General features: G+C 36.0%; 1 protein-coding gene across 1 annotated transcript; it reads left to right on the plus strand.

The window, feature by feature from the left end:
- The first annotated feature begins 257 nt into the window (after positions 1 to 257).
- On the plus strand, positions 258 to 3381 carry LOC149831254 (BTB/POZ and MATH domain-containing protein 2-like). Its single transcript, XM_090012970.1, has 4 exons — positions 258 to 555; positions 1887 to 2125; positions 2734 to 3007; positions 3299 to 3381. Exons 1-4 carry the CDS (start codon positions 258 to 260, stop codon positions 3379 to 3381), a joined length of 894 nt encoding a protein of 297 aa, XP_089869096.1.
- The last annotated feature ends 14852 nt before the right edge of the window (positions 3382 to 18233 follow it).

Raw genomic sequence — 18233 nt, forward strand, 5'->3', positions numbered from 1 at the left:
AAACGTGCGATAGTTGATATATTTAATTATTTAAAAACAAAAACGTCAAACTATACAATTTTAACAGACATTGACCCTGTCCGATTGTTTTAATCGGATTTCGGGTTGGACTGGAATATCTTTTTTGCAAACGGATCCGGATTCATTTAAAAGACCGACGTTCAACTCTGAATTCCAATTCGATTTTTTTCAGTCTGTTTGGAAGGTGGTGACGGGAGAGAAATAATTCTAGTGGAGAGACGTGGGCAGCTTTTGATATGGACTCTTCACCTACAGTCACCTTCACCGCCTATGGGGTCCACCATTTCAAGTTCCAGTTCTACGGGGAGCTCTTCATGATGGCGCGCTTCCACAAATACGTAGCTTCAGATGCGTTCATGGTCGGCGAGCATGCGTGGGAGGTCCGCTTCTATCCTCTCGGGTTATCCCAAAAGTCCAATTCAGAAGGTTTCTACGTCGCCCTCGCTAGCCAGGGAACCAACGTTAAGGCTCTCTACGGATTTTGCCTCATGGATCAGAGCGGGTTAGAAGAGCACAAGGTCCACCCCAATTTCGGTAGTGGCTTTGGGGTAGACACCTTCAAATGTCGGGGAGACTTATCGTATGGCTCATTGTCTCTTTAATCTGTTTCTGTTTCTTGCTTATCTGCAAGTTTAATTTTTAGTTCTATAATATTTGATTTTAATGCCATTTTTTTTTGGGGGGGGAGGAACGTCTCTTTCCTTAGTGTCTTATTTTTTTGAAGATCGATGGTATAAACCTTTGAAAATTCGGAACTCCTTAAATGTTGGCTCAAATACCTTGAAAATTCGGAACTCCTTAAGTTATACACGTGAGTCCCCTTACATGTTTTGGCATAAGTTTTATCCGACATACCGGGTTGGAATTAGATGAAGCATAGTTTGCTACATCGATTAGTCTTTGTGGTAAACATTAAAAGCTAGATTTGTATTATATACTTCACATAAAAGCATAGACTGCTATTTAATCAACTTGTGGTCGTGAGACAATGCAAACTAACGACAGTGGAATATGAGAACTACTGTGCTATTTAATCAACATACTTGGCTTGATAAGGAACAGCTCTTGAATCATCTGATTATTATGCATGAACGAGATTTTTAAGGCTTTAAAATCAACAGCTCTTAATCTTCATAAATATTCAAGCATTCAAAAAAATCACATTTTTTTAATGATAAATAACAATCCAATAGCCGATTCCTAGCAAATCTACTATAGCCAAGGCATCTGCATGTGTTGATTTGAAAAAAAAAGGTGTTGAAAATGCCCATATTTCAAGTTCTTGTATTACAGCTCTCATATTTTAGTTTATATGTATGGAATAGAAAGTCTTTAATAGCCAACCCCTCCGATTTTATTGGGGGCCAAGCCACATTGGGCAGAACACGTACATAAGTGTTCTTCCCATCCAGAACACTGAATTTGCTTCCCTCCTATATTATTGAGAACTGTGCCTACTGTTTTCCTAATGAGTTTGTAATTGCATGCCACGTTTGTTTGAAGCTGGGTCTTTGTATTGATGACTAGATAGTGTCCCTTACCGATGTGAGATTTATTAACCTTTAGTTTTTGTTATATTTCCTGGATTTTGTTTTTTTATTGCCATTTTTTCTTTTCTTCTGGCAATAAGTGTCTATTGTTTGTTGGCTAGTTGTTCTTTTTACTGGTGTCTCAGAGAAATTCCTAATCACTTGCTTGTAATATACGTGAAAAATGCTCACATATTTTTTTGTAAACAACCAGTCACGAGGATCATTCTTGTTAATGAAGGAATTATCCTCTCAGGTGTAATGATTCAAAATTATCAGGCTACGTAAAAAATGATTCAGTTGCAATTTGCTGTAGTATTGCCGTTTTCCATTCAGAAACGAAGTTTTGTAACATTTCAGTACCACCTTCTAACATAGGTCAACATTTTGGGCAACTCATGGAGAGCGGAAAAAGTGCAGATGTAAGCTTGTTGGTTGAGGGACAGATATTCTCTGCGCACAAGTTGATACTTGCTGCACGATCACCTGTATTTCAAGCTCAGTTTTTTGGACCAATGAAAAATCGTAATACAAGCAATATACAGGTTGAAGACATGCAAGCTTCAATTTTCAAGGTTTGTCTATTGTGGTTTTGGAATCATATTTTAATATGCTTTTACTAGACAGGCATTCACAAATATGGCAAATATTATGAAAATAGCGGAATATTTATAGGCAACTCTGGGTGGCCACTTTTAAATGGAAAATATCGGTGATAATTTACGTCACATTTTTTTCTTTATATTTTCATCAAACTATATCGTTAAAACATTCTATTTTATATTCGTTTGCTTTTAAAATATTTTTAAAACAATTGTGGATTTTCCATGCCAAACCACCATTTTAAAAAAGCCTTTCAGGAAACACCTCATCGAGATATATATCAAGATATGACAATATCATCTACATAAAACTGGGTATTGGATTGAGTTGTTCATGAAAAGCTGTTGAAATGCTTCTCTTTTGATTGGCTGGAATGGTAATTCTTGTCTGTAGAGAAGGGCTTGCAACCCTTTCGGAAGTTGTCATGAGATAATTTAAGAAATCATATTCATGTTAACATTTGAAGAGATTGGTATGTATTACGTTTATCAAGTATGACGTGTAGAAACATAAATCTTGGAGTATTCAACACTGTAGTGATATAAGTTCTTTTTCTTCTTTTTTTTGGTTTATTTTGCAGGCTTTACTCCACTTCATATACTGCGATTCGCTTCCTGATATGCAAGAGCTCGTGGCTGAAGGGTCAAAATGTGTTTCGTCTTTCATTACACGACTGTTTGTAGCAGCTGACCGCTATGACATAGAGAGGCTAAGGCTTATTTGTGTTGTTAAGCTCTGTGAGGAGCTCAGCATAGACACGGTTGCACCAATTTTATCCTTAGCGGAGCAGCACCACTGTGTTCAGCTTAAAACATCATGTTTCAAATTTATTGTGATGTCATCAAATATGAGAGGTAACTAGACTTCCACTCATTTTCTGTGTTTGATTTTGTCCTCGTTGAACAGTCTGGGTCGAGGTCTCACAACTAGGTTTGTCATGGAAATGTTGTGAATCAGTTTATGTTGCTATGAGTTTCGGTTACTTAGCTGAATCAGTTGGTGAAGGATTCACCATTTAACATTTCTTTAAAAAACGAGATGTTGACAGCAACAAAACTATAAAAGAAAGCCCAAAAAGAGTAGTTCTAGATCCAGACGGGTGTAATATCCATGCTATTAACATGGTTTCTGTTATAATGTTGCAGCTTTTATGCAAACTGAGGGTTATCAGTATCTGAGGAAGAATTTCCCATCTGTTTTGTTGAAACTGTTTGAGCATGCTACCTAAGTGAGGATTCGAATGAAGCCCTGGATAGGAACGATAGCAATCGAAGATGGTTAAGCAACGGACATCTGTTGGCACACTATCTGCAGAACTGTTTGTTTTTTTATATTGCTTTATATTTTCTATGCTTGTTTTTTTGGCTTTCAGCTGTGGATATTCTGGTTTTGTGGTTGGGTTTTGGCGTCAGATATCCGAGCTTTAGCAATGTCTTTCATTCTAGATACATCAAAAAGCTAATGGGATTTGCATGTTTGGTTTTATAAAAACATGCTCTTGAATCGTCTTATTTGTATGTATGAGCGAGGATTTTGCCTAAAATCAGGTGTTTGCTGAGCAAGATCTTAGTTTTTCAACGATATTATCAGAAAAAAAAGAGTAGCTGCTATCGCAGTTATGCCGTCGTTTGTAGCTGCTATCGCATTTCCCGGCCATCTATTACCCGGATAACTGGCAGGCATAAAAAAAACATGGTTTGGTCATTTATCCGGCCAGTAGAGGCCAGGAAATGGCCTGGGTGTTTTTGCAAAAAAAAAAACAAAAACAAATTGCCCGCCAGAAATATCCGGGAAGGGTAGCGCCCCCTCCCCTCCCTGTCCCCGGATATCTATATATATATATATATATATGAGAACTGGAAATATGAGCAGTAATGTGTGTACCAACAAAAAAAAACTTGTGGGTGGGGGGGGGGGGGGGGCAAACAGGGGTGCAAAAAAAAAAAAAAAGGTGTGATAGTCTGGGGTTAGGGGGGCAGCGCCCCTCTCCCCCTCATTTTTTTTTTGTTTTGCTCAACTTGTCTAAATCAATGTTCTATTTTTAAATACACAAATAATCAGGCATGTGCTATGACTTTAAAAAATTTTGACTGAAAACATGATTAATGCTTCAAAATTTTGAAAAATTCTTGGAAAAGAGAACATCTTGAAAATGGTGAATTATATTGGAAAAGTGTAGGCCGTTTGTGGCTTAAAAGAAGATGATAAATCTGGATTTTATCAGTATTCTGACTATTACCACAAATATGAACTCAATCGAGTTTATTAACTTCTTATAAGCGAGTACACATGTCATTCATGTAGACCATTGTGAAATTGAAATATGCATGAATCATCAAACCATAGCACTTATATATTAAAATTAAACTATATGCAATGCATCCTAATCTAAGTAGGAAAAGTATATTCTTATTCCAATATGTACATTTACATTTTACATCAATAATTAAAAGAAAATACAATCTTAAACATCCCTATAAAATTAGCAAACTTGTTAATCAAGATATGTCAGTTTTTCAAGATTTATCCAACAATATCTAGAAATTCAGAAATTTAATCGGATATAAGCCTTTTTTCATGCTTCTCTTAGATAAAACCAACTAAATAACATAATGGATGATGCATAATTGAATAAATAATAAAAATAAACAACTTTGAAATTCAGAATTTTGGAAAAATGGCTAAAATACCCTTGAAATTTGACCTTTATTGCAAAATAGGGTTTTTCAGAAAAAAAAATATAAAATGATTGATTCGGGGATCAAACGGATTCTTAACAATGCAAACTCGGTTGGAAGACACCCTGATATGATTATGAACATGATCAAATACTAAAAATATGAAAACCATGGATAAAAACAATAAAATATGCAAAAATAATAAAATTTATTTGTGTTTCGGTTGAATTAAGACTCTGCGGTTATCCTATTTTTATGATTTATTTGAATAACATGCATGTCGAATGAATTCCAAAATTAATAAAAATTGACATAGACACTTTTAATGACCCTAAAGTTAAAATGTAATCAAAAATTATATTTTTAGGATTATTTTGAATATAAAAATTAAATAAAAATATAAAAATATGTGATTTTACCTACAGTCATGTACCTATCACAGTGTCAGACCCGAATCAAATATCAAACAGTAACTAAAAATCATAAAATTTCACATGGAAAGAATAGACATCTGAACAAAAATAACCCTTTATACAAATCAGAAAAGCATCTCCGGTTAGGAAGATACGATTAACGGTTCTAGAAAATACAATTATGGTTTCTGTTTAAATAAAAATTGCAAAAAGAGTTCAAAAATCACCAAAATCACACTGATAAAACTAAACATACAGATGAACTCGACCCTTCTTACAGATCAAGAATGCGATCTTTGGTTAGGGAGATACAATCCATGCAAGTTGACCTAGGGCTTAAATGATACATAACGGTCTCTGAGAAACAGATTCTGATTTCTGATAAAGTAAAAATAGCAATCGACCGTAGAAAATTCTTAAAATTTCATAATATATATTAGACATCCTGACGAACACACTGATTTTTATGGATCATCGATACGATCTTTGACGAGGGAGATATGACACCGACAAACCGTCCCCGATTTTGTATAGCATTTTCATGGTGCAAGAATAAGGTTTCAGTTTTTAATTTTTTGCACAGGGTTACAGAACTCAAAATAATCCATTTTTTTTTTAAAATCATTGACACATGTATGATTTAACCATAAAAAAATTAGGTTTTATTGACAGAAAAATGCACATAAAATAACGTCGTTCCCGCATGGCCAGAATCAAGATTCGTATATTACCGATAAAGCATATGAATAACCCTAATCTAGGCATGCAAAATCATAAAAAATGTGTAAATAATGCAACAAATCATAATTTGATGCTTGAACAAATAAAATAAACACTAATGTGATGAAATAAATGAAAAAAATCAGGGAAACATGGTCACGAATTTGATTTAGCCATTAAAAGAGGGATTTGACCTATAGAAAGGTTGAATCTCGATCTTTTTTGGGCGTTTAGCATAATAAGCACATTACCAATGATTTCAATGGATCAAAAACATGGAAATAATCATGGATATTCAGTAAATCACCTCCATGAGTCATTTTTATGGTTCCTTGAACTATAAAAGAAAAATGAGAAGAGCTCACATGTTGGGGGGGGGGGGGGGGGGGGTAGATTTGCATGAAAAAAAATACTAATAAAAAAAGTATTAAGAAGATGAACTCACCTAATTGGGGATACAACAATGGAGGAAAGAGGAGCTTGAGGGAGAGAGCAATGAGAGAGAAGAAGGAGAGATAGCCTGGGCCAACCCCCCTTATGAATCCCTTTTATAGTTTTTCATTATGTTTAATTAGAGAGTTTCGATTTAATCAGAACTCTATTAATTAATTAAGGGATGAACCAAATGAAGGGTAGGGTTGTGGAGTTCTAGCCCTAAAAGACTCTACCTAATTAACCTTAATTAACCCTAACTAAGACTCCTAATGGTTTAAGAAAAATCTCAAATGTGGTGCCACCTATGTGGGCCCACATTTGGGTTTTTAAAGCTTTAATTAAAAGTAAAAAACTAAAGTTAAATACCAAAGTGAAAATGGAGGGTTTTAAAATCAATTTTGATTCTTTCAAACTTCTAATCTAATTAGAACACTAACTAATCCTAAATTAACTTAAACACTTCCAAATGTGGTGTCACCTACTGTGGGCTCCATTCGATTTTTCAGAAAATGATTCCAAAAATTTGAAAATAAAGGTTTTCAAAAGAGGTTAGAATAAAAGTTGAATTTGAAATTGAAAGTTTTGAATCAACTAGGGTCATAACCAAGTTGAAACTCTCTCAAATGTGACGCCAACTATGTGGGCCCCACATTAGGGTTTTGAAAAAGTTAAAATAAAGACTAAAAATGGGTTTTAAAACAAAGTTAAAATCACCATATAAAAATCAAAAGTTTTAAAACAGAGTCCTAAACTAACTAAAATTCTAGACTAGAGTCCTAAACCAACTAAAACTCTAAAATTTGGGGTTTTTGAAAGATAAACGAAAAGGTTTTGAAAGATTTCTCAAAAATTAGTGAAAATAAACTAAAACTCTAAAATAGAGTCCTAAATCAACTAAAACTCTAAAATAGAGTCCTAAATCAACTGAAACTTTGAGAATTGGATTTATTTTCAAAAGCTAAGTGAAATAGAGGTAAAAGTTGAAATCAGAGTAGAGTTCTGAACCGACTGAAGCTCTAAGATAGAGTCCTAAACCGACTGAAACTCTAAGATTTTTGTTTTTTGAAAGACAGATGAAAAAGTTTTTGAAAACAAGTGAAAACAGACATAAAAGGTAAAATCAGAATAGAGTTCTAAACCGACTAAAACTCTGGGATAGAGTCCTAAACCGACCGAAACTCTAAAAAAATTGACCAAATGAAAGGGACAAGCAAGAGGTGAGACTACTTTCGATTGAGAACCACTAAAAAGGAAGATTAAAAGACTCAAAAGGTGAAAAGACATATTCCTAATTCAACTAAAACTCTAAAATAACTAAAATTATAAAATGAAAGAAATGAACCAGAAGTGACGCCATCTGAAAATGACTTTAACATTGACTGAAGATGGAAAAATTGGGGTTGGCGCCCTCCCCTACGGGGTGGGCCCCACTTGAAGAAACTTGATAGAATTGGTTTGAAAATAAAGTTTAAAATGAATCCAGATAATTTTTTTAAGAAAAATACTTTGAAATAAAGAAATATAAAGCCCTCGAGGTTGGCCAAATGGAAAATATCGATTAAAACCCAGGTTTTTAAAGTTGATTTTGAAAGAAAGGATTTAAAACCGAGTCTGGATCTGATATTTTTGAAAACCAGAGTGTTGGATCTCAAAAGTGACATGTAATGACATGTAATATGATGAAAAGACATGAAATGATATGTCAAATGCATGCAGTGATATGCGAAATGCAAACCTGGGATGAGGGATTAGAAGTCCCAGACCCTTGGCAAAGACAAGGAATTGAAAATTCTTGTCTGAGGGCGAAATTTGATACTTGAGATTGAGCCAAAAGGAGAGTGAATCTTGATTGTAAGATGAAATATTTGGATTTTAATGTAAAACTTGGGCTCTGAATATCCTTGGCTCAAGTGTCGATCAGTTGGTTCCCTGAAGGCTTCAGAGAGTGGGCCTCAGTGGCAAAAGAAAGGGATTTATGAATGAAAGGGGAAATGTTGGGGTGTTTACAGGTGGGCAATGGTGGGGCAGCCATATAAGCCCAGCCGACCTGCTTGCCATGGGCTGGGTTTGGGCTAAGGTTTTAGGCCTAGGGCTGTTAGGTACAGAGGAAAAATATGACCTATTATATACATGGGTTGGGCTAATTTATTTATTAATTTTTTAATAACATAAATTTTTTAAAAATTAACTATTACATCATAACTTGGTAATTATTATTTACCTATTTAGTTACACTATTTTTTATTAAAAAACTAGGAAGATAATTAATTGGGTGCATGGAAAGTTGTTAAATATTACTATTTATAAATGGATTTAGGTCGGGCAAGGTTGTACCTAGCTCCCTTCACGTTGACCTAGGATATGGGTTGCTCTTCAAACCCGCACTCGTTAAAAATAGAGTGAAAGCTCGAGGAGCCAAGCTCTAAATGGGCTTAGGTCAGGCCAACCTGATGCCCATCCATAACCGTAGGTTCAATCATGATAAGGATGACAGTGGATTGGGAGAAAATGAGGATTAACATACAAACCTGCCCAATTTGGGGTGGGAATAAAGGACATGAAATGAGGAATGAACTAAGAATGAAGGTGAAAATGAAAACTCGTGTAGGGATGGAGGTGAGAGTGGACTTACTGCTACCCCCACCTTGCCTACAATCTTCATTATTAAAATTACTATTATATACTTAATATTTTATAAAATAAAATTTAAATCTTTTATATATATTTGTTTCCTAACCTCAAGTTTCATCACACATTTCTCTTCTCTCCTTCATCTCCTTCTTGTAATGAGTCTAATCTAGTAGCATACAAATGACATTGTTTTAGAAGAAAACAAGGATTCGTTCAAACCCACCTAACTTGGGGCGGGGATGGACATGAAACAGGAGAATGGACTGTAGATGCAGATGAAATCAAAACCTGTAAAGGGATGGAGACAAGGATATAGGGCAAAATTTTGAGATGGGCAAGAGTGTAGAGCTTGTCCACTGCACCCGCCCCGGTACACTGCCATCCCTAAATCTGAAACCTTACCATGTTCTTTTGTGTGAATCATTGTGGGTTTTTATCTCTTTCATGTTTGAACTATAATCTATTTTGGTATCAGAAATATTGTGTCTAATTGGCCATGAGTTTTAATGCTAGTTCAAGCACCACTATATCAGGTATGATGTCCAGTTAATCGTTGTCTCCTTTGAGCGCCCTAAATCATTTTTTTTTTGTGAAAATGAATTATGAAAAGTACCCTTTATGGGGATTTCAATTCATGCGTATTCTCATGTCTTATGATCTATTGGAGCTTGTCAATGGTTTTAAGACTCCCTCGGATGTTTAAGGAAAACTCATCAGGGTTTTACTTGAGTGACTTAGGTGTGACCAACTATTGCCTAGTTGGTTATTTTTCTCCCTCACCAAGTGGGTTCTTCATATGATGTTTAAACAACATTAAAGCAGTCTTATGTTGCCGTTTCTAGAGCTACATAATGCAGTTGATGTCATAGCTACAAGACCTTAAGAAAGGACTTAGTTCTATGCATGATTACTTCCAAAAGATAAATGGTATTGCTTTTCATTTAATTGTTGCCAACAAACCAATTTCTAAAGAAGAGTTGGTTATGAATGTTTCGATTTGATATTTTGCCTTCAAGGTTGCCATAGAAACTAGAGAAGATCCAATTAAGTTGGATGCCTTGTGCGATCTCCTGTTAGTTCAAGAGGCTCGTGTTAATGAAGAAAATTCATCCAAGTCTATGGCCCCTACTGCTCATGTTGAGACACGTCAAGCCAAAAGAGGATTTTCCAATAGAGGTAGAGGAAATAACAAGGGAAGCTAGGTTAGGGGTAGGGGTCGTGGTTTGGGTCTGTCTGAATATGAGGGAGGTCAGCCTTGTTTGGTATGCCAATTATGTCAGAAGCCCAATCATGCTGCTAGATAGTGTTATCAACTGTCGAGTTTTACTTCTCAAAGTAAAACAGGGAACCTGCAAGCCTATCATGTGGCTCCTAATGTGGTTGTTGGAGATGACATCTGGTAATCGGATTTAGATTTCAGACACCATGTTACAAGCTATTTGAATGATTTTTCAGTTCACTCTAAATATCAAGGTCATGAAGCTGTTAAAATATACGATAATTCAAGTTTAGCTATTCAACATATTAGTTCTTTCTTGTTAGAAGGAAAGTTTTATTAAAAGATATTTTGCATGTACAAGGATTTCTTCTAATCTCTTATTTGTTCAGAAGTTTGCTAGAGATAATAACACATTCATTGAATTTCGTTCTAATGCTTGTTTTTTGAAGAACTCTCCTCCAACATTGCCATATAGACCATACTTAAAAACTAAGGAGCAAGGAAAATCAACTTTCATTGGAGAAAAGGTGTCCATTGACCAATAGCACTGACGTCTAGGACATTATATTTTTTAGCAAGTGATTGAAAATTTTGAGTTGCCATTTGATAATGTTTTGAAAAAACAGATATGTGAAGCTTGTCAAAAAATAAAGTCATGGTTTACTGTTTCAACAGTCGTCATCTTGTGTGATTCGTGATACTCTTGATATTATTTTTTCTGATGCATAGGGTCCTGCACTCGTGACTAGTGACATTGTTTTAGATATTGTGTTATTTTTTTGTGGGTTTTTCAAATATGTATGGTTTTATTTACTTAAACACAATTTTGAAGTTTTAGTTTGCTTTTTAAAGTTTCAAGAAGTTAGTTGAGAATATTATTGGCAAAAAATACAAAAAATCATTCATATTGGGGTAGAGAGTCTTAGGCGCTTACATAGTTTTTAAATGAGAGCGGTATTGGTCATTGCATAACTTGTCCTCACACTCACCAACATAATGGTAGCGTAGAGAGACTTACACATAGCATAGTTGACACTAGTTTATCTTTAATGGCTCATGTTAATGTCTCTGTTAGATTTTGGTCTCATACTTTTAGCATGACAATTTATCTTATAGATAGTATGCTTACCAAAATCTTGAAATACAATTTATCTTATAGATAGTATGCTCATCACATCACTTCCCTTGAGCCTAAGTCTTCGAGTTCCTTAAAGGGATCTCATGTAGAGCCACCAACTATTCTTCTTTTTGCATTCAATTTATCACTGGCAAACCTTCATGATCATGAACCTATCACAATTGAGTCTTCAGACCATGAAACTAGTAGCAACAACAACTTGAGTTCTCCTTCGAGTCCACCTATGTCACCAAGTATTAGCACCAATGCCCAGCCTAGCCAAGAAACTGAGGTCCACCCTATTGTACATATTTGTGCTCACCTTATGGTTACACATTTTCAAGACAGTACCTTAAAATCCAAAAATTACCAAGCCACCAATTATCCTATTCCCGAAATCCTTCTCACGTATCTTCTCCAAGACAATGAAACTCTGTCTCTCAAAGAATTCCTAAGTCATCTTAAGTGGAAAGAGGCCATCGGGTGCAGTCACATTGCAAATTAGTCTTAGGATTTCTTTCCGCTACAATCTCCTATATTCGGTTAACAATATTTTTGGATATGAGTTCTTGATTAAAAGTCCTCTAGCTATTGTCATTAAGATCATGGTTGTCTTTTTCCTTTTTTGTTAGGCCAACTGAAAAAAAAACCCAATCACTGACTGTACATTAGCTGGCCTCTAGTTGGTAAAACCCTTGAGGTCCATCTTTCCCATTGGGGAATACACCCAGCTTCGACCTTGCAGCAAAAGATGCCTCCTTTGGGTTTGAAACTGAGGACGTGCTTGTCAACTTGGTGATGTTCACAAGTCACCTGAAGCCCTTGTGGGCAAAATCTTTACATTGCCTACTTCTTTCCTTTCCTTTTGTCATTTTTGGAGGGTGTTTTCTTAGCACCCTTTTTATTTTTATCATGCTTAATTTTTCCTATATATTATTAATTCTTTTATTAGTTAAAAAAATAGATATAGTTGAGATGGTGGGGATGATTGACAAGAGAGTGGTAGCTTAAGTTGGTGGAAACTAGTCATAAAAGATGAGGTTTTAGTTCATTTTGTAAATGGCAAAAGAGGAAACACTTATTGGATAACCAAAGTGACCTTGTGACTCAGTCTGGATCGCTCATTCATCGGGTCAAAAATTAGGTTGAACTCAGCTTTAACAAAACTGGGTCGAGTCATGGACGAGTCAAGCATATATATAAATACATATATTATATGAAATATAATATAAATATTATCTTTATTATATATAAAAATATGATTATATATGTAAATAAATTATAAAAAATATCATATAATCTATAGGGGGTTGGGACATATATAAACCGCAGTTCTCTCCCAATCTACTCTTCATTCAAGGCACTCCTCTCATATCTCCTTGTCTCACTAGTTCCTCTCTCTTTCTCTTTCAAAGCTTGCTAGCTCACCTCTCTCTTTTGCTCTATATCTCTAATGTTATCAGATAATGCATGAAATGTGTATCATTCTACCACATATTCATCCATTTATATGTGATTTTATGGCTTAAGTAACCATGTTTGTGATATTTAAAGTGCAGAGAGGCTTCAGTTCGAATTTTGCTCGAAACAGAGTTAAAATGAGAAAGATAGAGCTATTTCAAGGTAAAGAGTTAATTTTCGAGAAGATTTAGATCCAAATCTGACCCAAAGCCTTCACCATGGACCTTGGATCAGATCCATACTTGAACTCGTCCAAGATTTGAAGATACAAAATGAAAAATGATTGAATTACCCTCAAAGATAGTGCCTAGAGGTAAATTATAAATTTCAATAAGTTGAAGGCGGGTCTTGAAAATTGCTTAAACTAAGGGTTCTTTTAGAGAATAGGATGATTTTTTCTTATAAAAAGAAAACTACAACAACTTTAAGAGTCGTGTAGTAGCCTTGGATATTGTGCCTTCCTTTTTCTTCTTCTTCTTCTTCATGTTTTCTTCTCCTTTTTCTTTTCTTCCTCTCTAATGTTTTTCTCTTCTTACTTATCATTTTCTCTATTATTCACTTATAAATCTTTGTGTTCTTCATGTTTTTTTTTCTTTTGGCTGTATTTTGTATCTAATCGCTACAAGTATAATCTTTTAGAGCTTTAAATCAGATTTGGCATGAAAACGCCAATTACCTTCATTGTCGGCAGCCGAGAATCCCATCTAGCATCTGGGGACCATATTTTCTTTTCCATCGACCTCCCCCTATTCATCTTTATTAGGAATATCTAACTATTTTACATAGAAAGTATGCACATGTGTTTCATGTTGAGATGGTCAAATATGATTTGACATATTGTTTATGAGAATTATGAATGCATATGAAAATGATGCAATGATTTGAATGTCTTATATACTTGTATATATTTAAGCGATGACTTGTATGTCTTGAATTTATATGAATTGTGCTTTATGTTGTGAGTTCATGTTGAATAAAATATTAAGTGATAGAATGTTTTTAAATGCCTTATGTTTAAATGCTTGAATGGATGACTTATGGGATGTTGTCCCCTTGTTTGTCACTTAATGATTGATGAATAATATATTATGTTTTTTCTTTGCTTGTTTGATATGTTTTCTTTAAGTTTGAGTTTGGGTTGCTCTACCAGACTTTAGCGAGTCTCGTCTTATTTTATGGAAGACATATAATATAGGTTTAGTATGATGAGTAATTAGAGTGAATGACTGGTCGAGCTGCATCCTTAAGGGTCAAATATTACCTTGCATTCTTGGTAGACATGATCTTTTAGTTTTAAGTACTTGATCATGTAGATATTGAACTATTGTGTTTATACTCTGATTTGAAATGAAATTAAAATTCTTCATATTTTAGTCTTATATTTTACTTGGTTTGAAATGTGTATATCCTGTATATCTTGATTTGATTGTTATCTTCAGTGTAAGCTCACTAAAAGTCTTAATCATTTTTAAAAATCGTTTCTGCATTATAAGATCTTATTTAGTTATATTTATAAAAAAAATGGTCTCAAAATTTCAATATTTGAATAATAATTAAGGTTAAAATTTTAGGGGCATTACAGTTTCACTCCTCGATATCATGATGTTGCCAGCACACTTTAACTAGATGAATGGTCTTTGTCCCCAAAACTTGTTCTTTCATATCCACAATCTCTATTGAACTTTCTTCAATGTTCAAATCTTCTCTAATGTTCACATCCTCGTATTAGATCACATGTGAAGGATCTGAAATATACTTTGTCGACATAGACACATGAAAGACGTCATGTATTTGAGAGTACTGAGGAGGTAACATTACTTGATATGCGGCATTGCCTATCAGTTCTAGAATCTCGAACAACCTAACATATCTGAGACTTAACTTCTCTTTTTTACTGAACTAGAACACACTTTTGGTAGGAAACACCCTCACTAAAATAAAATCTCCCAATGTAAAAGTGAGCTCTTTGCACTGATTATTTGTATAGCACTTATGTCGACTCTGGGTTGCACGTAGTCTATCATGAATCAACTAAACCTACTGAGTGTAATGTTGCAATACGATGGTACTCTATTGCAGTCTCACAAATCTTATCCCAGTACACTGGGGATCGATAAGGTCACCCGTAAAGAGCCTTTTATGGAGTCATCTCAATATTAGCGTGGTAACTATTGCTATATGCAAACTCAGCTAGTGCTAGATGCATATCCCAATCATCCTTTTGATTGAGGGCGCAAGCTCGCAACATGTCCTTGAGGGTCTGTATTGTATGCTTTGACTGTTCGTCCATCTGATGGAAAACTATACTGAACTTTAGCTTTGTACCTAGAGCTTTATGCAACTGTCCTGAAAATAGAGAAGTGAAACATGAGTCTCGATCTGATATGATAGACATGAGAGCACCATGCAGTCGAACTATCTCATGGATATACAAATCTGCTAAAGTGTCTAGTTACTGGTTGGTCTGAATGGGTAAAAAGTGTGTCGATTTGGTGAGTCTGTTAACAATCGCTCAGACCATATCGTACTGACATCGGATCCTCGGTAACCTTATCAAGAAATCTATTATGATATCTTCCCACTTTGACTGTGGGATTCTCTATCTGCTGCATAGTATCACCAGGTCTTTGATGTTTGATTCTGACTTAGTATCACCATGAAGATATATGTTGGCCACCATCACTTGGACACCAATAAGGTTGTGCACAACCTTAAAATACATCTCTATATGAAGTTTTCAAGGTCTTGGCACTTCGCGTGACATTGAACTCCTTTGGTTCAAGGACCTTAACCTTTCTTTGTTCACTTCCAATCGTGTGCTCCCAATTCACCCAACCAATTGTTGGTTTTGAGCCCCAAGATCATTCGCTCAAGTCATAACAAGGTTGAGGCTTTCCACGATTGCCACTCGATCTCGCAGTTCTAACATTTTCATCATGGCAACTGAATCTTGCTCTGGTAGCAACTGTCACACAAGCAACTTTTTTACACTTCAAGTATGCACTGCATGCAGCCTAACTCAGCCAACCCAAGAGAAGCTAGCAACCTTGCTTACGACTAAAGGATTTCAAATGGACACACCTACAAGTGTCCGCCTTGCACAGGGGCGTAGCTAGGGGGGGGCAGGACTGGGCTGTAGCCCAGTCCTGACTCCCGAAACAGTTAAAAAAAAAAAAAATTTAAAAGCCCAGTCCTTGCCCAGCCCCGATTCCATATGAAATAGATTTTTATCCATTCTTGTAGCCCAGCCCAGCCTTGACTGCAGCAAATAGTTTGATTTGTCCATGTGAAATAGATTTTTATTAATAATTGTAGCCATTTTTTATTTTATCTCAAAAAAAAAAAAACTGGGGCTCTGCCCCCGAACCCCCGCCTATGGCACAAATACATTTTTTTTTGCTACACCCCTGTTTGCCCCCCCCCCCCCCCCCCCCCCTCACATGAAACGCCCCTGGCCTTGCAAGTTTGCCTAAGTCACACACACACAGAGACACATCTTGGACAAACAAAACTTGCACAAAGGGCTCACAACCCGTTCTATCTTATTGCTTAAGACTTGGAAATGAACAATACACCCCAGGGCCAGGCAAGAACTTAGATACATCTTTACAGTCACTTCAACATGGTGTAACTCTTCACGGAGAAGAGGATCCACCTGTTCACGCCACAAGGGTGTGACAAAGGGTCGCTCATGCTCACCGCAGTGTCGCCCCTCACTGCACGTCACCAAGATCCCGCTGTTTTAATGCCGATGAAGGGTCTCTTCCGCAGGTGCTGGTCCTTACAACAACTAAGTGTGCGGAATCCCACAATGCTTCACGGCTCTTCCCATGCGCACTTGCAAGTTGGGGGCTTACATAAACCTTCTCAAGGGCCTCTCATTTTGTTACACGATGCAGAAATTATTCCATGTGTTGACATGGAGCACAAAAATCTTCTGTTTTATAAACGGATTATATTTGAAATATGCAATTTCAGGATTGATCAGATTCGTCTCAGAACTGGATAAGCAAATATTTTCAGAACTTATATCGTTGATTTTTTCCTTAATACGACCAGTTTTGCATGTTTGTAAACTTATATCGTTGATTTTTTCCTTAATTTGCAGATCCAATGTCAATGGGGGTAGAGTTACATCCATGTCCAAAACTCTATCATCAGTTGGATCTGGATTCAGAAAGGGGACACTCATGGAAAGTCGGACTATGTAGCAGAAAATTGCTGTGTCCAATATAGAATTAAACTTTTTAGAAAATCAGAGTTTAATTAATATGCATTAAGTAATGTGCATCATTTTAGGCTAATTAATTATTGTTTTAATATGATTGGTACGAAATAAATTCGTTGCTTCATTAAGCCAGAGATGGTTTTCCATAAACTAAACTTTGGAAAGTAGTAACTCATTAAGAAAAGAAAAAACTTTCAAAATTGGACGCCTTGGGAAGTGGAACTTAATTACTTTGATTGAGAGTTTTGAAGGCATATAGCTAGTTTTTTTCTTTTCCAATTTCGCTTTATATGTTTTAAGTATTAGTTTAATTACTGCTGCCGGTCATTTTCACAAAAATTATTCAAAATTCACCAGAAAAACTAGGGATAGCAGTGGACCGGGGCGGGGTCGGCGGCCAAGGTCTCCACCCCTCCCTGTGCCAAAATCTGGACCTCCATACCCGCTTCCATCTCTGCACGGGTTTGGAGTTTATCCTTCACCCCTGCCTTCATCCCTATTTCATGTCCTCCATCCCCATTCCAAACGGGAGCAAGGTGGGGCCCAGTTTTCATTTGGTCCATTGCCATCTCTTAGAAGGATCAGGGATGAGGCTGGGCACAGCAGGGAAAGCATAAGTCCATATCCACATGGGTTTTGATTTTAACCTTCATCCTCACCTCCATCCCTGTTTCATGTCCTTCATCTACAAACGGGGCAAAGCACCGTTTCCCCCCGGGTCCATTGCCATCTCTAAAAAAAAACACGTGCAATAATTTATAGTTTTAAACTTTTGTCACGTACAGCTAAATTTATTTCTCGATTAATTTTAATTTTTTGTTGTGATCAAAGTTTAAATTCCAACCCAGATTATCCAAAGCCTAGCAATATGATTACGGACGAGCCATTGACTACTACTGTATGTATGTAGGGGTGTCAATGGGTTGGGTTTGGTTCAGACCCAGGCCTGATTTGAGATGATTATGCCATGTCTGGATCCGGCTTCAATTGAATTACATGAATCAGACCCGAACCATATCCGATAAAATAATTTGTTTTTATCTTTTATAAGTTGAAAATTTTGGATCTTAGTCAGAACTCAGGTGGGGCCTGGGTTTAGTATGAACTTTCACAAACGATATCCGGATCCGTATACTAATCGGACCCCTCAGGTTCGACCCAGATTCTAATCGGTCCTT

The sequence above is a fragment of the Nuphar pumila genome, chromosome 7, assembly GCF_984573655.1.
Source record: "Nuphar pumila chromosome 7, dmNupPumi1.hap1.1, whole genome shotgun sequence".
Lineage (NCBI taxonomy): Eukaryota > Viridiplantae > Streptophyta > Magnoliopsida > Nymphaeales > Nymphaeaceae > Nuphar > Nuphar pumila.